Source organism: Benincasa hispida, chromosome 1, assembly GCF_009727055.1.
Source record: "Benincasa hispida cultivar B227 chromosome 1, ASM972705v1, whole genome shotgun sequence".
In the NCBI taxonomy this organism is placed as follows: domain Eukaryota; kingdom Viridiplantae; phylum Streptophyta; class Magnoliopsida; order Cucurbitales; family Cucurbitaceae; genus Benincasa; species Benincasa hispida.
This window is the reverse complement of record NC_052349.1, coordinates 56,497,999-56,519,636: the sequence shown is the minus strand read 5'-3', so window position 1 is coordinate 56,519,636 and position 21,638 is coordinate 56,497,999. Positions and strand designations below refer to the sequence as shown.

The 21,638-nt window shown below is 29.3% G+C and overlaps 1 protein-coding gene across 1 annotated transcript; it reads left to right on the top strand.

The window, feature by feature from the left end:
- The first annotated feature begins 11,729 nt into the window (after nucleotides 1–11,729).
- On the top strand, nucleotides 11,730–13,450 carry LOC120090113 (probable WRKY transcription factor 29). Its single transcript, XM_039047628.1, has 2 exons — nucleotides 11,730–12,203; nucleotides 12,724–13,450. The coding sequence occupies exons 1-2, from the start codon at nucleotides 11,833–11,835 to the stop codon at nucleotides 13,169–13,171; spliced, it is 819 nt and encodes a 272-aa protein (XP_038903556.1). The 5' UTR covers nucleotides 11,730–11,832; the 3' UTR covers nucleotides 13,172–13,450.
- Nucleotides 13,451–21,638: the final 8,188 nt, after the last annotated feature.

The window sequence follows — 21,638 nt, the reverse complement described above, 5'->3', positions numbered from 1 at the left end:
GAACTTAAAAGTTTTAAAGATGGCGAAAGTGATATGTTTTGAGTCTTAGCTATGCAAGAAGAATTAAATCAATTTGAAAAGAATAAAACTTTGAGAATTAGTCCTTAGGTCTTCTTATGTTTATATGATTGGGATTAAATAGGTCTTTAGAAATAAGATGGATGAAAATGGAAATACCATTAGAAATAAAGCTAGAATTTTAGCTAAAAGTTATCGTCAAAAAGGTATAGATAATGAAGAAACTTTTGCACCGATTGCTCGATTAGAAACTATTAGAATGTTGCTTGCTTTTGGTTCTTAATAAGAATTTCATTTTGTATTAAATGGACGTGAAAAGTGCAATTTTAAATGGATATATTTTGGAGGAAGTTTATCTAGAACAACCTTTAGGTTTTGAAAGTTTTGATTTACATAACTATATCTATAAGATGAAAAAGGCTCTTTATGACTTAAAATAACCTCCAAGAGCTTGGTATGATTAGGTTTAGTAATTTTCAACTTGAGAATGATTTCGAAATAGAAAAAAAATTGATACTTCTCTCTTTATTAAGGTTAAAGAAAACGATATGCTTATAGTGGAAATACATGTGTGATACTGTTTTTTGTTCTATTAATCTATCTTTGTGTGAAGAATTTTCTAAGTGTTGCATAGTGAATTTGAGATGAGTATGATGGAAGAACTTGGTTTTTTCTTTGGACTCCAAATCAAACAACTCAAGGATGACATTTTGATAAGTTAAGAAAAATACATAAAGGTTTGCTCAAGAGATTCAAATTCAATGAAGGTAAAATTTCAAAAACTCTTCTGAGCACTACAACTTAGATGACAAAGAAGAAAAAGGTAAATGTGTGGACATAAAGACTTATCAAGATATGATCTGACCTTTACTTTATTTGACTGCTAGTAGACCTGATATTATATTTAGTGTATGTCTTTTGTGCTAGATTTCAATATTGTCCTAAGGAGTAACATTTGCATGCCGTTAAAAGAATCTCTAAATATTTGCTTGGAACTATTGATGTAGGCTCGTGGTATCCTAGAAATGTTAAATTTAATTTGATAGGATATTCCGATATAGATTTTGCCAATAGTTTACTTGACCATAAGAGTACTAGTGAGACTTGTCAATTTCTTGATAATTCCTTAGTCTCTTCGTTTGGTAAAAATTAAAGTTTGGTTTCTTATCCACTACCAAAGAGAAATATAATGTGGCTGCAAGTTTTTGTTCATAAATTATTTGGATGAAACAAACTCTTTTTTATTTTGGATTAAAATTGATAATGTACCCATATTTTGTGATAATACTAGTGCTATTAATTTAACTAAAAGTCCTATACATCATCTTAGGACTAAGTATATTAATATTATAGACATAATTTTATTAGAGAGCATGTGCAAAATGGTCATATTACTTTTAAGTTTGTGAGCTCTAATAATCAATTAGCGGATACTTTTACCAAGTATTTGAATGAAGAAAATTTTTGAAAAAATAGGCTTGAGTTTAGTATTATTCATTGTGATGCATCTTGATTTATATCTTACTTGATATTATTATACAATGCATATCGATATATAGGGGGAGAATTGAAAACTTTGTACATGTTCATATTTTTAGGAGGAGCACTTATATGTTTATTAATTTTTATGATTCAAAAGGGGGAGAAGTATAAGAAAAATATGTGCTAAATGTATTATTTATGGGGAGAAGTTAATTTCTTGGAATTTGTGGTGATAGGTGTACTTTATTTTGAAATTAATTCTTGATTATCTTGTGTTGCCATCGTTACGTGTATTTGAAGTTATTTTTTTCAATAGTTTGTCATTTAAAAAATGAAGGAGATTGTTGGCTTTTTAGCCCTTAATATCAAATTAATTATTTTTAACTAATTGATAAATTAATGTTTAGATGATAATAAATTTGATTTTGTTTACTAATAATTTAAATATTTTGAATAATTCATAGCGTAGAGTCGAGAATAACGATTCTGACACCTCTTGAATCACCCAAATCAAAGTTCAAATGAAGAAGATATATATAGCCGAAACAAGTTTAACGAAAAATACGATGTGATGATGTGGTGGTGAAATCATCATATTGAACTAATTAGAGAATGTTTTATTGGAGCGATGGAATGAGTCACATACCAGGCCTTAAATTTGTAATCGATGGATATTAATTTTCCTTAAAAAAACTAAATGAAAATGATTTTGTTAAGTTAAAAAAAATTGAAAATTTGAAAATTTGAAAATTTTACCGTTACATATAAATTTTATTTTTATTTTTATTCTTTTTAATCTTCACCTTTCGTATATTTCATTTTTATCCATTCAATGGCCCAAATTAGAAGTTTTTTTTTTTTTTTTTGGATACAAATGACGCTTTTAGAAAGTTTTTATAATTGATAACCTACCCCCACAAACATAAGAAATATAACAATCTGTTTATGCCAAAATGCACTATAGCATTTTATAATTTATCGCATTAGTAATGGCCACGTTTATTATAACTTAATTAACGCGATAACTATATCTATCGTGATCTTCATCTTTTTTAGAAAAATCCAACAAATTGTGAGAAAAATGGGAAGCACAACAAATATTTTATAACTTATCGCACTAGGGATGATCATGTAGCCTTAATGTGATTATCATCTCTATTGCAATCTTCATTTTACTCACCCATAAAACAACAAATTGTAAGAAAAATGGAGGAAACACAATAGAAAAATAAAAATCACAATAAAAATGGTCATCGCGTTAGGGTTGCGATAGACATTGTCATCCCTAACACGATACGTTATAAAATGCGGTAGTGCGCTCTGACATACGCATAATGTTAGATTTCATATATTTGTGAGGGGGTCATTAATCAATGAGGAGCTTGTGAATTGGTCATCCGTACAATTAAAAAAAAAAAAAACTCAAATTAAAATCTAATTTCTCACTTCCCTCTCTTTTTAATCTTCATCTCTTCCAAAAATTTCCAACTTTACATAACTTTACCATCCTCAAAATTAGTAAAAAAGGCCACCATTATTTTTCTCTCTCCTTCATCTTATTCTTGAGAGAAATTTTTATTGTATTGTGATGATTAAATATTATGAGCTCAAATTTGTACATTCACTCCTTTTAGAGAATTTTTTTTTTTTTTTTTTTTTATGTTTTAAAGTTTAAAAATATTGTATCAGTTGGATCAAGTTTGCTTTTGAACCCAATAAAGGGACAAGGTAGTGATTCGACTCTAATCCGTGGAAAGAGTCTAAAGAATTTTTTGATCAAAATCTCGGAAGATGCTTGGAAAAGTGGAGTAGGTTGAGTTTGACCGAATCACTATAAAAATTATAATGTTTTTTTCTCCAATTCTTTCCTACTTATTTTTGCAATTAATTTTAGTTGCATGTTGTAGGTTATTTTTCTTAGTCTTTTGATATTGATTAAAATTATGGTTATTTGTAATAGATAGTAGAATAAGAGAAAAAAATCTAAAAATATATTACTATCTTTAAAATATTTGCAAATATGGATGAGTTGATTAGTCAATCTTTGAATTTTTTTTAATTTCCAATTTCGTACTCCCTTGTCTTGTCTTGTTGTTCCTTCTTTTTTTTAGTCTTTTTATTTTCTTTATTTTCTTCGATTTTTGCTTCTTCCCTCCCTTTTTTTTATTTTATTCTTTCCTTTATCCGATTTTTTCTTTTATTTTTTATTTTCTTTTCTTTCTTCGATTTTTGCTTCTTCCCTTTTTTATTCTTTTATTATTTTATTTTCTTTTTTTCTCCGATTTTTCGCTTCTTCTCTTTCTTTTTCTTTTTTTTAGCTTTTCTTTCATTTCTCTTTTTTTTGCTTCATTTTTTTCTATTTAATCTTCTTTCTTTTCTTCAGTTTTTTGCTTCTTTTTTTCTCTTATTTTTAAATTTTTTTTTTTTTAGCTTTTCTTTCATTTCTCTTTTTTTTTTGCTTCCTTTTTTTCTATTTAATCTTCTTTCTTTTCTTCAGTTTTTGCTTCTTTTTTTCTCTTATTTTTAAAATTTTTCTTTACTTTATTTGAATTTTTTCTTCTTCCTCTTTTTTTTCACAAGAATTATGAGGTTGAGTTTCGTAACCAAGACTTGAAAGTACTCAACTCATAAGTGACTTAACACCAGGAAGCTAATCATCAAGTTTGATTATTATGATAAATAATAAATATAAATAGCAAATGAAAGTCTATCAATGATAGCCACTAATATTTTCTATCACTGATCCTTAATCTTTTATTATATTTTCATAGTTTATAACCACTTATAGAAATCTATCATTGATAGCCAACTTAGTGAATTTAATTAATAAAGTTGAATCTCAAACTAAAATGTAAGTAGAATGGCTAGATGTTATCACTAATAACATATTTATCAACGATAGAAGCTATCATCGAAAAGAAAATAGGCCTATAAATGTTTGGGAATGACAAGAAAGAGACAAAAAGATATTCAGTGACTATGATTGATAGAAACTACTACTGATAGCATGTTACCAGTGATAGAAGCTAATATTAATAGCATGTTATCGATAAAAGAAGCTATCCGATAGCACGTTATCGGTGATAGAAGCAACCACTGATAGTACGCTATCACTGATAGCATAATATTAGTGAGATCATTGATAGCATCTTATCAATGATGATATCAGTGAAAGAAGCTATCACTGATAATCACAATATGAATGATGTTAGTGATATCGGTGATAGAACTTAGGTGATATCTATATATCGAGTTTCTTTCAAAGATGATAACCAGTTATAGAAGTCTATCATTGATAGCCTTAAGTGTTAATATTTCAAGGTTGATTCTAATTGATGAAAGTCTATAAGTGATAGCGACTGATAGTTGCTATCAATGATAGCCATGATGAAAGATTATTAGTGATAGTTACTGTGGTAATCAAAGTAGTTGGTTTACTTTCAAAGTTGATTACTATTTATAAATCTATAATTGACAGCCACTGATAGCCTTAAGTATTGGTATTTCAAAGTTGATTCCAATTTATGAAAGTGAATCAATGATAGCTACTAATAATTAATAGCAAATTAAAATCTAATATTTCAAAATTGTATTAATTTTTCTCAAATTGAAAGCTATCGCTGATAGCAACTATCATCGATAGCAATTGATAGAAGCTATCAACGATAGTAGTTGATAACAGCTATCAGTGACTATCACTGATAGCTTTTAATTTGAGAAAATTGGGAAGAATAAGCAAGCAAAATGGTGGTTAGGCATGGATTTTTTAATCTTTTACCATTTTTATATCTATATATGTAATTATTTCATCCTTGTACTACATATTCTATTATTTTGGGCTTGAATTCTATTTATGCAAGTAGCCCTAAAATAATGGTTCCATACTTTTTTGTCCATCTTTTTAGCCTTATTTAGAGTTTTTATTCATTTAATTTAAAGAGTGTCCATTAGGTTAAATTGATCATATTTAAGGAAAATTTTAATTACATTTTATTCACTCCCATCTAGGATAATCGTACCGATTCAAAACTCTCTAGTATTTCTTTAAAAAAATCTTTAAATTAATCCAATTTTTTGAACTACTTATTATTTATTAAGATTTTGTTAAAAACCCCTTTTTGAGTTTTGGTAATCTAAAATTATTGAATAAAATGTACCAAACACACTTTATGTTATTAATATTTTAAATAATAGGGCGTCATCACAACATAGTCTTATGTAAACTCAAAAATTAAATGGCTCTTCAATTTTATAATTTAAATCATTGACTCAATAAATAGACAACCTCTCTCCACATTTGATTTCTAAAGTTAAATATTACATCATATATAATAAACCTACCAAAAAATTATTCTTGAAGGAAGACATTTAGAATCAACAACTTTCAGACATGAATTTTTCTCTTTAATTAAAATTTGAGATTTTTCTTTAAAACATAATTAATAGAATGGGAAAAGTAAATAGAATAAAAATAAAGAATATTGATTTATAAAACCATGAATTACTTATATTCCTCTTTATTACAATGCTTAAAATAACATCGTTATATTCATAATCACTTTAAAACATCATTTTAATCATTTAAAATAATTTGATATTTAATTTTATACTTTTAAATGTAATTTTTATTTTGTCAAAAATATTTTTAAATCGCTAAAAACATATTTTATAAGAATAATTATAACAAATTTAAAATATCTCTTAAACATACTCCAAAGTTATTAACGTGAGTAGCTTTTATAAACAATTAATGAAATCCTATACATGCCTTATCAAATAGGAAGACGAACCAGATTAATTATATAAAAGCAGAAAATTGAGTTTTCTTTTTAAATGAATAAATATCTTTTCCCATTATTATAACCATCCCAACCAAATAAATTAAAACTTAAGTATATAAAAAAGAAAATTTTAGTTTTTTTTTTAGAAAAATAACCTTAGTACTTATCTCAACCAAATCAAAATCAATTTTAAGTATTTTTTCAAATATAAGAAAATGAGTGAACTTAATTATAAATATGTCAAAATATCATTGTCTATCATTGATAGACAACTACGTTTTGGTATATTTAAAAATATTTCTAATAATTTTATAATTTAAAACAATTACCTTAATTTTTAACATTTTTCAATTAAATTATTAAACGTCTCTAAAGCGCAAGAATATTTAAAATCTCCTAGAATACTTCATATATAACAAGCATAAGTACATATTGCTAATAGTTCTATACACGATGAATTCGTTTCTTTTCATTTAAGTCTCATTTAGTAATTATTTATTTTTAGTTTTTAGCTTTTGAAAATGAAACCTATAAATATTCATTCCACCCTCTAAATTCCTTGCTTTATTATTCTATTTTTACTAATATTTTAAAAAATCAAACTAAATTTTCAAAAAAAAAAAAATAGTTTTTAAAAACTTATTTTGGTTCTTAAAATTTGGTTAAGAATTCAATTTTTGTACTTAAAAAAATACAAATCATTGTAAAAAATTAAAAAAATAAACTTAATTCCGAAATCAAAATAAAAAACAAAATAATTAACAATTTTTTTTTTTTTTTTTTATAAGTTTATACATCACATATTATACAAGTTGAAGGTATTAGAATGGATACATTCATTTTTTTCCATTTTCATTTGGTCAAGCAAGAAATGTCCGCTTCAATTAATATATAAAATAAATGTCAAATAATATAATAATTTGAAATTCTTACAATAGAAACAAACAAATGAAGAAGCCAAATCAAGACCATTTCAAATCCACCGTTTCTCCAAGTTGCCCATTCCGCGTGGGAAAATGAAACAGCCTTCTAAATTCTCTTAAACGTCACTTTAAATTGGCCCATACTATGCAATATGTAACCCTACAAAAAAGAAAAATAAAATAAAAAAAAAAGAAACAAACTATATAATAATGTTCCTAAAAAAACTATATAATATGATTGCGAGTGGCAATTTGGTCCCAAATTCTTCCGTTTTCATTTTTATTCCCTCTTCATTACGTAACTCTTCGAATGCAACCATTAATTTTTGAGATGGTAATTATAACACGTCTTTATTCACTAAATTATTCTCACATTAATTATCATTTTCAAATATTAGGTCTAAGATTTAACAACCATGTATTTAACTTGATTAAAATAAAATAGAGTAGTAGATTTCTTTCTCATACCTCTAACCGTTTTAAATTGTTTATTATGATGGTCCAATTTTACTGAATGCTGTTTCTTATTAGTATGGAATCAGTTTGTTCATTAAAAACATTTAAGTTGAATTAAATGGATTAATACAAATATTAATTTGAGATTTCATATTGTATTTTACGGGGAAGTTACCTTTTCGGTCTCTAAATATTAAGTTGTCCCTATATTTTAAAATATTACAACTTTAGTCTTTAGATTTTGAGTTTGATTTCAATTTCATCTTTAGGTTTCAAAATGTTACAATTTAATTATTGGACCTTAACTTTTGTTTCAATTTGGTCTTTAAGTTTTAAGATTAACATTTTCAACCTCAATTTTCACTAATTATTCGCTTGTAGTATTCGGTATTAATGTTTATTAATTAATTTAAAATAATTATGAAGTGAAATTTTAAAATTAATCTGTGAGTTGTGAACATGAAACTTAATTAATTATTTAATTGTTTTAAACATTAATTTGAGATTTCATATAATATTTTATGTCACCATTTAATTATGTAAATATGTTATTTGTATTATTAATCAAAACCTTTAATTTGTAAATAATAAAGGTGATATTGGGGAATAATGATGTTAAAGTGACGTCATCTTAAAAAGAAAAACCATAAAATCCATTTGAATAATATAAATATCTTAAAAAGTTATTTTTAGGTTGATATTTATTATCATTACGATTATTTTTGTTAAATAACCTTTAACGTGAGGAAAACTCTCAAATGATTAAAAAAATTTAATAACCATAATTACGGGTTCAAGACAAAATTTCATAAAAATAACTTTAATTATAATAATATCATTCCTAGAATCTATTTCACATAAATACAGACCCGAATAACACCTTACACATTATATTTATAAATAAATTCTTGGATAAAATGATTAAAAAGAAAAAGAAAAAAAAGACTTAAATTCAAAACCCCATAGATTAGGGGTTAAAAGTTTATAGTCCTTTTTTTTGTTATTAATGAAGAGAAACTAGATTAGGGTTAGGCTCATCAAGTTGAAGGTGCCAAGTTGCAAAAGAGGACTTTAATTTTAATTTTAAATCTTAATTTTTTATTATTATTTAAATTGATGTTTGACTTTTAGGAAGGTTCTTGAAAAATAGGATTGGGATTAGGCAGTGGGTTTTTTTGACTGAAAAAGTAAGGAAAGTCGGAAAGCAATGGGTTGTATGTTTTGAGCATTATTGAAAGAAAGATTGGAACTATATATAAATATATATAGGCAATGGGAGCAAGCGTGGGAAAGGCCAAAGAGAGGGGGAACAACCTATATGATGTTGATCTCTTCTTAATTCTCATATATCCATTTTCTTTTCTATCTCATCCATACATTCATTCTATACAACTTTTTATTAGTCGACATCCATATAAAGAAGTGTTCACAATAATATGTTCATAAACCCTACATTTTGTCGAGATTTTTAAATGTTACGACAAAAACGAATAAGAAGAAGTAACACTATGTTAGTTACGTCCATGGTTAGAGGGAGAGAGCAATTTTTACTATTAAAAAAGGATATCAAAGAATACAGAGGCGCCAATGGATGTAGAGGGTTTATATATAATGTGAGAGGAAAAGATATTTGTTTTATTAATGAATCTCTCTTTAAATGGAGAAGTACAGTTATTTTATCAACAAACTACTAAAACAAAAATAACATATAGGAGACATTTGGATAATTGAGTTGGTTATTATAGTTAAGGGCAGATTATTTTAGTTTGGATAAGAAATAGTAAATACAATAACAAAGAGTGAGACATATCATGGATAGGAAATAGTATATATTGTAATAAAGAGATATGTCAAATAGTATGATTATAGTTAACTGTAAGTTATAAATAGTTGTAAACATAATTATTATATTTTGATCCTTACATATGGAGGGGGCTATAATAATCCATTGTACTAACTTCAACTTGGGGCCGAATAACTTCAAAATGATTAAATAACTTAACAAAAAATGTAAAGTACAACATCGTAATATCCCCTCAAGATGGAGTATGGATATAAAAAAAAATACCCATCTTGACAAGAATATGTTGGACGACATAGGCATTTGAAGCGTTTATGTACATGTCAGCTAATTGAGATTGAGACCATGTAGAAAGAAGCATTAAAAATCTTTTATCAATTTGATCTCGTACAAGATTAGAAGCAATGGCAATGATTGTAATTTATTCAAAAACTTAAATTGATGGGTGAAGGTAAATTTAATATTTGATCATTTAAAAATCTCTTTATGAACTTAAAATATGTGGAATACCCAAAAAAACATAAAACACTATTAATTAAAGAGGAAATAACATTGTAGATGTTTGAACACGAGATCTCCTAAACCACTTGCTTTGACACTGCATTATAGGAAGAAATATTCAATCTTACCAAAAAGTGAAATTCAATGCTGAAACAGAAATAACATAAAATTATTAAGTAATTCAATAAACAATGTAAAATACAATGTTGTAATTATAGCACTATCTAAACCTTGGGCCAAAAATCATAAATAATATATTATGTATATGTAATTTAGGTTTTGGGACATTGCCCTTGAACCCCGATTAATGAGATTCTGTGTTTTGTCATTTGGAAAACAAGATAACATTAAATATTAATATGGGGTTTAATATAATATCAAATCACGAAACTTGAAGTTTTAAACTTTATATCATTTGCAATTTATATTGATTGTCTACATGGTGGCTTAGTGTTTAGTAGACAAATACATATGGAAGAAGGGCTAACATAAATTTTCAAATTCTTAAAACTTTAGACCTAAGTAGTGATATTTAAAAGAAGTAATCAATGAGTAGAAGTTTGGCATGTTGTTATAAGTATTATTGGTACTTTTTTTATTGTTTAAAAAAATACCTTTTTATTAAAAAAAAAAAAAAATGGTATTGTTTAGTTAGAATTTTTATAGAAGATGATAAGAAGTGTTTTAATGTGTATTTCATTTAACTTTTTAAATGTTTAATTTTGAAAATAACTTAGATAGAAAGTATCGAAATAGTACTTTGAATTACTCCTTTTAACTAATTTTATCTAAAAAAAAGTTTGTATACTTGAGTGTTTCAGTTCAAAATGCAATTTCTAATTTCTTTTTTAAAAGACACACAATCTTAGCTGCATAAGACATACACTATTGTTCGAGAGGTCAAAAGGTTTCTAATTTTTCTATCTCTAAATTGTTGTAATAAAAAAAAACATAAAATACATTATAAAATGATTTTGGGAGATACAAGTTCAAACTTTATGTTATCTGCCTACTTAGAATATTAAAATATATCATTAATAGACGTTGCATACAAAAACATAATAGCCTTAAAAAATAATTAATTACCTCATAATTTTTAAGTTCCTACATTCAAAAGGGATAGGAATAATGAGTTCATACTTCTAAAGAGGTAAAAAAAGTAATGGATTCGAAGTAGTAGATTGTTGGAATACGACCAAGTCCCTCATGAGTTAAATAAGAAAATTGTGGTCATGGATATATAAGCGAAGATAATCATATCTCAATAAGAACGAGATTTTTTTGAGATATACTTGAAGGATATATGTTCAAAATTCAATAATATCATATTATTGTAGAGATATTTGGAGGGTCGTTATCGCTGATAGAAAAGAAAAGAAAATGATCATATATGACACTTTATTTACAAAGCCATTATTGATGTATTTAATTGGAAAACTTGTTAATATGGACAACTAAGAATCATCAACAACTCTATGTCCAGTCATTATTAAACAGAAAAACACATCAAAGAAAAAGTACTGAAAATAACATAAGATTATATTAATACAATAAAAAAAAAGTTTTAAAAAAAGAGTTATTAATTTCTTTTCTTCACACCACGAACTAGTTAACAACTGAAAAATAAAATAAAAAAAAAAAAAAAACCAATTTTTAAAGGCGTTGACATTGAACAAAGTCAATGAAAATGCAGTTTCACACAAGGTCCCATTTCTCCAATTATTTAAACAAAGGTTTTGGGGAAATTTAATTTGCAAAGTCAGCTCCTTCCCCTTAGCTTAATTCTTCATATTTCCCAACTGTTTTTTAAATTTGTAGCTTTTTGAGAAAATATTATTCTTCATATATAATTAATTATAATTATATATCCATGGAGGATTGGGATTTGCAAGCAATTGTAAAAGGATGCAGTGGAGTATCAATTGGTTCTTCAACAACAACAACAACAAGGCTTATGGAAGATCAAAATTTGTTTTCTTTTTTGAGATCAGAAGAAGATGAATATTTTTCTTCTTGTGTTTATAATAATAATAATTTTCAACTTTCAAGTTCTTCTTCTTGTTCTTCATTACTTCATGATGAGTTTGAAGGATTATTTGAAAGAAATTCATCCAATATTTACCCAATTTTGCATCCAAACAATTCTCCCTCAATTTCTCATCTTCTCAGAGACTTTAAGGAACCAGAAGATCAAAAGCTTCATCACAAGAACCAAATCCAACCAATTAAACAGAAACAAAGGTGCCTACTTCTAACTTAGTAATTTTCCCCTTTTCTTATTTTAATTTGTTGGCTTTTTTTTTTTTTTTGTTTAATTTTTAATTTTTATCATTGGTTAGTATATGTTGATCTTTTTAAAATTGTATTGAATCCATCAACTTAATCTTTTGAATTTAACATAGATATTATAACAGTTAAATTTTGTCAACATGAATAAATTCAATTATCATAATATATGTATTCTTAACTAAAAGAACAGAGGTCTGAATCTTTTACCATTGTATATTATTGAACATCAAAAAGAAGATGCAGAAAGTTTTAGGTTCGAACTTCTGTAAGATTATTTTTCGTTCACCAATTAAATTTGAAGTTTAGGTTAGATGAAAATAAAAGTTATTTAAACTTGACTCACCAATTCACATCCGATATTGAAATTGATTTTTTTTTTCTTGATTTAATTTCTGTTTGGGTGACTCAATGTGAAAGCAACGAAAGAAAAATATATATATGAGGATTCTTTTGGGTGATTTTTTGTTATCAGCAAGAAAAGTCGACAAAATAGGGTAGTGAGAGAGGTGAAAGCAGATAAAGTATGTTCAGATTCATGGGGATGGAGAAAATATGGACAGAAACCAATCAAAGGGTCGCCATATCCAAGAAGCTATTACAGATGCAGCTCCTCGAAAGGATGCTCCGCTCGAAAGCAAGTCGAACGGAGCCTTTCCGATCCCGACGTCTTTGTTGTAACCTACACGGCTGAGCACAACCACGCCGAGCCTACTCGCCGTAATGCCCTCGCCGGGACCACACGGAAGAAGTTCCCAGCGCTCGAGAACCCGAATTTCGACATGATTCTCTCATCCAATAATTCTACTTCTGTGGCATCCATTGAAGAAGAACATCCAATGGAAAGTGTGGCAGAAGGGGAAGTTTTGATGGATATGCCATTTGAATTCTTTACTAGTTTGGAGGATTTACTTTTTGGATAACTAGTTTTTTCCCTTTTTTCCCTTTTTTTTGAAAGAGATTGTCGTATGAATATGAATTGACAATTGTAAAACTTATGATCTCCTCTTCTTGAAAAAGAGCACATATGATCATGATGATAAGGGTTTAGTGGGGTGAATGATTTAAAAAGAAATGAAAAATGGTAGATATTTTAATTTTGGAATGGTTTAACTAGTTTGTATTTTTTCATGACGAGGTGAGAGAATCGTCGAATCTTTGACTTGTGATTAATGTAATATAAATTCATGTCAGTTGAACTATATTGGTTATCTGAATAGAGTGTGTTTAAAATACACTGCTTATATTATTGCAATTTAGCAATTTAGTGTAATGTAATTAATATTGAAGAAGGAGCAAATTTTGTCCAACTTTTATGGTTGTCAAATAATGGTAGGATTATAGTCAAGAAAATGAGTTGTAAAGGTAATATCTTTATTGATTAACTAATTAAATTAGTTAAGTTAAAACAAGTTCACACTCAAAAGGAAAAAGGGAATGGACAGAAATCAATGCGAATATATATGAAAGTAAGAAAACTCCATTTAGAAGGGAGTCAATTTGGGGATTTATTGATGAAGAAAACTTCTCTCGATTTATTTTAGAATTTATAGTCTTCTTCTCGAATAGAAAATTTTCCATGACTTTGAAATCAATCCAATATAAAGAATGAAATGAGGACACAGAGGATTTGTAGACTTTTACAAGATTGAGGATAGAATATGTATTTTGATGGCGAGAACTTGTGGAGGGTTGTCACAACTAAGTATATTTATAACTCCAATCTAGGAACTATTAAAACTTGGTAGCATTAGCAGAAGACGGAGTCGATCTACAAGATAGATCCTATGTATAATAATCTCCCTAACGTAAATTTGTCTATAAAAACAATAAAAGAGTGGGATTTAGTTGAATAGAAAAACTAAATTGTAGAAAAGTAAAGTGCGGAAAGTAAGATAGTTTGGTGTGAGAGAGAGGGATAGCACGAGATTTTCGCCGATTAAGAGACTGTTGGACTACTAATAGATTAGTTCATTGATTTATAATAGGAATTAAATGATCTAATCTAACAACCTAATCAGCTAATCAATAATGTCGATTAGACTCCCATAATAGTAGATACCATTAAGTGGTAGCTCTTAGGAACCTAGTGCCAGAGAGAGCTTTGACCTTAGAGCCCTATTTCTATTCTTAAATCACTTCCAAAATATGGGAGAGAGGATGGGAAACCCTAGTAGCTAACCCTGGTGAAGCCTTCGTTCCTTTCGTTAGAGAATTCTACGCCAATATTGACCTTGATAGAGATGTATCCTTAGTGAGAGGTGTTAGAGTCTCTTTCTCTTCCTCCAGAATTAATGAAATCTTTGGCCTAGCTCAGTTTGATGACAAGCATGGACGGTTTAGATCTCAACCACTAGACGAACAAGAGATTATAGAAGCCCTCTATGGGCAAGAAGTTCAGTGGACACATTCTAGTAGAGTTGCAGTATGGTTTAGATCTACGGATATGCCTGTAGTAGGTCACATCTGGCATGCTTTTGTATATTTCAGATTGATGCATGTACTTAGACTAACCGATGTGACCCGAGATAGAGCGAAATTTCTCTATTGTCTCATTTAGGGTATATCCATTAATGTTGGAAGAGTTATCCATGCTTCCGTCCAACGATATGGGTGGTGTTTTACAACAGGTAGCCTTGGACACCCTAGCTTGATAACTTTGTTGTGTCAGAGGTTTGGGGGTAGAAACACCCAGAAATGAGGAACATATGGGTGTAAAGCTCCAATTTCTAAGACGTCCATCTTAGTCTTCCAAGGTCATGGAGTTGAGGAACTCCACGAACAAGAAGAAGAAGAGCTAGGTGGGGAAGATGAGTATTTTAGAGAGGAACCACTTAGGGTAGAACTTCCCAGCCATCCCCATGAGCAATCCCCTAGTGATGAAACATTAGGTGAGCAAGCACTTAGAACCGCCACTGAAGCCTTAAGGGTGAGCCATCAAATCGCTCGCCAAGTTAGGCATATGCAGAGAACTGTCAATTTCATGTGCAAAAGAGACCGTCTCTACTACGCCAACATAGGTTTTCAGTACGATCTTCAGCGAGAGTCTGACTCACCTAACTCGGACTGACATTGGCTATACATATTTCCCGGTATCTTCTTCATTTTTTCCTTATCTTTCATTTTTCAATTTTTCAGTTTCTTTTCATTTTCATTTTCTTGCTTTCTTTTCTAAGCTTTCTAGGTCTAGAAAATTTTGGACTAACTTTCTTCTTTTCTTGTAGCTTTTCTTTTCCTTTCTTTTTATTTTCTTTTCTTTTCTCTTTTTTGTAAGAACAACAAAATGAAAGAAAAAAAAAATTTGATGCAGGAAAAGAACAACAAAAGAACAACAAAAAACAAACAAAGAAAATTTCTACCACCATCCATTATGCAAAATCAGGGGAATTTTCTGCTCCCTTTTCTTTGTGTCTTCTCGCTCTTATCTTAGTTTTATAAACATTGAGGACAATGTTTAGTTTTTAAGTTGGGAGTGGGGATATATTGCATGTTTTTAACATTTTTTTAGGGTTGTAAAAATGAGCCTTACAAAAGATTTTGCTCTATTATCTTTGCATGTCTGGAATCCTTGAGCACCTGAGCTCGGGTTATGTGGATTTTATGATGTTGCTTGAATATATCTTGATTAGGCTCTATTACATTTCTATGACATTCTTTTTTATTCTCTAAGAAACACATATCATAATCTTGGCATCATTTTTCCTTTTATATGACTCATTTTTGCTTTCCATGCATGATTCATTACTAAGTATGTTCATTCATTCAAGAATTACATTCACTTTGTTTATCATGATCATTTATCTTTCTCAATCTTTTGATTCTTATCAATGAAATTTGATGACATATTCTCTCAAACAATGATACAAATCAAATTTTAAGCTTCTTAAAATCTTTTCTAACAAAATTTTGAAACTCATTTTTCAAAAGAATCTTTCTTTTCCTTTTAACTTTATCAAAAATTGAATACTTAGTATTTAGATTTATTTAGAATCTCAAACTCTTAGAAACGTCATACCTACTTAATTTTCTTTATCACCCCGATAGGACAAACTTTGGTCTAAAGTAAACCATCTTGTTTTAGAGGTAAGTCTAGACATAGAGGATAAAAAAGGGCCTAATGTTTCATATAAAAAAAATAAAAGAAATATTGCTAGCACAAAAAAAAAAAAAAAAAAAAAAAAAAAGAGCAAGCTTGCTTTTGCTTTTTTATCCTAATCTTCACTAATGTGTGTGTACATGGATAGAGGTGAAAAGAGCTACCTCTATCATGTTAGTTAGGGCCTGCGAGAAAAATGCGATAAGTTCTCTGCGATGTGAGTGTGAAAGCTATCCCTCTAGGTAAAAGAAATGTCTTTTACATTTTGTGTGCGTGAGTTTAAAAGGCACTTTTGTCTTAGAAGTGTCTCTCTTTTTTGCAAGATAGGTATTCTTTAGACCAATAACCGAGCCAGGGCGAAGAGGAATTGAGAGTTGGATATAGCATTTCTACTAGTTTTAGCTTTTAAATAAACTAAAACTGAGTAGTCTCTTCTTTTATGGCTTTACTGTTAGACATATTTAAATAATAATATGTTTAATTAAAGTATGGGTTATATATGTGAATTAATAATTTATCACATTGCGTTATTTTATTATATTGGACCCTATTATGTGATCTAATTAATTAAGGCCCTAGATTCCTAATTGAGTATGGACTTAATGGGTAGAAGTTCATTCCTAGTTAATTAGGGTTTAATGGAAACCCTAATAAACCCTAATTAGACTAATATATAAAGAGACCATGAGGCTATGGTTCCCGATATACCAAAACAATAAGCCATCAATCTTTCTTAAATCTTATCTGTTTGAGGAAGACAATAGCCATTTAGAGGCATAATCAATTTGGAGTCATAATCAATTCATCAATAGAATTTGGTACGTATATATTCTTGACAATTTGGCATGAATGATCATAGAGTTTATCTATTCAAAATAGATATAAAGTAATCATGCTAACAAGTGGTATCAGAGTATGAAATTGTTGATTTGTTTTTGTTTTCCATTGGACTTGAGATTAAATCCTTGATTTTGGTGAGGTTGATTAAAGAATTAAATAAGATGAAATAAGAAAAAAAGGGCTGAAACCCTCACTTCACGTCCACAATACGCAAGAAAGCAATCGGAGTTCGTAAAAAAATGCACGACCAAAAGGTGTTTCTGGTAGTCGGTTTCGGTTGAAAGCCTTGCCAGCGGTGGTGTGCGATCAAGGTAAATGTCTTGCTGACGTGAATAATTTGGTATTTGGCCATTTAAAGTACAATTTATGTTCCTTGTTGATTGATGTTGGGTTTTCTTCTTTCTTTTTTTTTAAGATTAAAGCTGATTCGAAATCTTGTATTTATCAAGATTTAATCAATCAGAATTTTAATTCCTTTTAATCAGAAATTGGTTCAAATTTGTGAATTTAAATTTAGTTTTAAAATTATTTATTTTATGAATATTTAAATCTATATTCTAATTGATAATTTGGGAATTAATTTAAATTAGATTAATCATATTGTGAATTTAAGTTAATATTTGAATAATCATGTTGTGGTTTTTTCAGAGTTTGATCGATCATCTTGTGACTTTAAATTTAAATTTAAATTTGATTGATGATATTTGTTGATATTCACATGTTTATGTTGCTATGGTTGTATTATGTGTATGCAATTATTAAGTGAATATTGGTAAAGACTATTTGGTGTTCTTCCTCCTTTATTTTTTGTACAATAATATTGTTATATTATTGTATCTTATATTTTAGATTGGATTAGTCAAAATAATAGGTTACAAATAGCCTCTATTATCTAGATTAATTTAATTCTAAAATTGAAGATGTTGTAGATAATTATCGGCCAAAAGGAAGACAATTATTTGGCCAAATTGTAGGTATGCATGTGGTAATGAGTATGTGGCAATTATAAGGATTGCTCATGTGAAAAATAGTCGGTCCAAAGAAAATCTATTTTTTTCAGTACTTTGATTACTACGTTGAGAGTACTATTTATAATTGGCCTTTTTTGCCCAAAGACTCGACATCAATGTTGTGCTAGGTATCTTATTAAAGGGGCCCACCATATATGTGAAATTATTTTGTTATATTTTAATTGTGAGCATATGTTTTTTTGTTTATTATTTCGGTTGGTCTTACTCAAGTATCTAGAAATCTGAGTTCAATCCCTAAATTGAATGGATCCCACTTCAAGATTTGGAAGGAAAACCTAGAGATACTTCTCAGGTGTATGGATTTGGACCTTACATTAAAGAGCGATAAACCTAGGAACAGCCAAACACGGCTAATATATAGAAGTGAGAATAGTCAAATCGCATGTGTTTAATGATCATTAGGCACTCCATTCCGGAGTTTTTTCGAGGCTCTATCACGTAAAGTGAAAATTCCAATAAGTTCCTTGCTCAAATTGAGAAATATTTTGCTAAAAATGAAAAAGGGGAAGTAAGTAGTCTTTTGACTTCTTTAACTTCTATGAGGTATAAGGACAATGAAAACGTAAGGGAGTACATTATAGAAATGTCCAAATGTTCAATCTTGCAGGTAAATTAAAGGCACTTGATATCAAGATAAATGAAAATTTTGATATCAAGATAAATGAAAATTTACTCGTGCATCTGGTACTTATCTCTCTTCTTGCACAATTCACTCAGTTTAAGATAAGCTATAATACTCAGACGGATAAATATAGTATTAATGAGCTAATCTCACAATGTATGCAGGAAGAAGATAGAACTAAGAGGGAAATGATAGAAAGTGTTCATTTGGCAACAGACTCTCGTGATAAGAAGAAAAGAAAATTTGTGGATGCTGTAGAGGGGGCATCTCAGTAGAATAAAAAACAAGAAACAAGCTACTGAAAATCCTTGTTTTTTTCTACAAAATTAAAGGTCACTTGAAGAAAGATTGTTCCAAGTATGCCAAGTGGCGTGTAAGAAAGGGTAAACTTCTCATTTTGGTTTGTTCTTAAGTTAATTTAGCTTCTGTACCTACAGATACTTGGTGGGTAGATTATGGTGCTACTACTCACATAAGTATATCAATGCAGGGTTGCTTGTGGAGCCGACTGCCAAGTGATGATAAAAGATTCATCTACGTAGGCGATGGCAAAGCAGTTCCAGTTGAAGCTATTGAGAATTTTAGGTTACTTTTAAAAACTGGTTGTTATTTAGATCTGAATAAGACTTTTGTTGTACCGTCATTTAGACGGAATTTAGTTTCTATTTCCAGTTTGAAAAATTTTGGTTTTTCTTCTTCTTTTGGAAATAATAAAGTTAGTCTTTTTCAAGATTCTAAGCTTATTGGTACCGGTTCTTTAATTGATGGTCTATATATGCTTGATTATTTTGCTTCATTTAACAAGATCCTATTATTTAATTCATGTAGTACAAAGCGTAAATTAAATGAGAATTCTGCTATGTTATGCCATAAGCGTTTAGGTCACACCTCTAAAATGAGAATTCAGAGATTTGTGGCTGATGAAATTCTTGATTCCCTTGATTTAAGTAACTTCAACGTTTGTGTGGAATGTATTAAGGGAAAACAGACAAACATAAGAAAATTAGGTGCCAACAGATGCTCAAACGTCTTAGAACTAATACATACAAACATTTGTGGTCCATTCCCTACGACCTCTTGGAATGGACAACAATATTTTATTACATTCATAGACGACTATTCAAGATATGGCTACCTATATTTAATTCATGAGAAGTCTCAATATTTGGACGTTTTCAAGTCTTTCAAAGTTGAACTTCAACTTGGAAAGAAAACTAAGGTTGTCAAATTTGATCGTGGTGGTGAATATTACGGTAGATATGATGGATTAGGTGAATAACATCCAAGGCCCTTTGCCAAATACTTAGAGAAATGTGGAATCGTCCCACAATACACTATGTGGGGCAAACCCAGCATGAATGATATGGCAGAAAGATGAAATAGAATACTTAAGTATATGGTAAGAAGTATGATTAGCCATTCTTCTTTATTAGGATCTCTCTAGGGCGAAGCACTAAAGACTGTAGCATATATCCTCAATAGAGTACCTAGTAAAGCAATAGTTCAAACCCCTTATGAACCATGGACACGAAAGAAGCCTAGTATCTTCACATATGGAGTTGTCCAACTGAGGCTAGGCCTTACAAATCTAATGACAGAAAATTGGACTCAAGAACTATTAGCTGCTATTTTGTTGGATATTCTGAGAGCTCTTAGGGTTTCAAGTTTTATGATCCCACTTCTAGATCATTGTTTGAGACAGGAAATGCTAGATTCCTTGAGGATATTGAGTTTAGGGAGGAAGATAACATAAGGAAAGTTGTCTTTGAAGAGGAGTTAATTGTTGTTGAACCTAAAGTTCAAACTCAACAACCTCAAGAAGTGCCTCTACTAGAGAGAGAAGAAGTGTAATTCCAGATGATTATATTGTATTTCTTCAAGAACATCAGGATGATGTGGGTATAATGGAAGATGATACAATCAACTTCCAACAAGATTTACAAAGTTCTAACTCTCAAAAGTGGATAAGTGCTATGGAAGAGGAAATAAAATCCATGAAAGACGATGACGTTTGGGAACTTGTCGAACTGTCATCAGGAGTGAAACCCATAAATTGTAAATGAATATTTAAAACCAAAAGGGATTCACATGGCAGGAATGTCGAAAGATATAAGGCTTGTCTTGTTGCTAAGGGTTTTACTCAAAAGGAAAGCATTGATTACGAAGAGACTTTCTCTCCAGTTTCATCGAAAGATTCTTTTAGGGTAATCATGACACTGGTAGCTCATTTTGATTTAGAGTTACACCAGATGGATGTAAAACCTGTGTTTCTCAATGGGAACATCGATGAGACGATTTATATGGTTCAACCAGAAAATTTTGTGTCTAGTAATTCAAAGTCTATGGTGTACAAATTGAAGAAATCCATCTACACTCTCAAGCAAGCTTCTCGTCAATGGTATCACAAATTCCATGAAGTGATAACTCTTTTAGTTTTGAGGTACATATAGTAGAAGATTGTGTATATCACCAGTTCAGTGAGAGCAAATCAATCTTTCTGGTGTTATATGTCGATGACATACTCATAGTAAGTAATGATGTAGGTTTATTGCATGACACTAAGAGATTTCTCAAAAGGAATTTTGAGATGAAGGAACTTGGTGATGCTTCTTTTATATTAGGAATTGAAATACTACGAGATCGTTCTCAAGGTATTTTGAGATTGTCACAAAAGAGCTACAGTGAAAATATTTTGAGTAGATTTGGCATGAAAGATTGTGCACTAGGAGATACCCCGATCGCTAAAGGTGATAAATTTTATTTAGGTCAATGCCCCAAGACCACACTCGAGACTAAGGAGA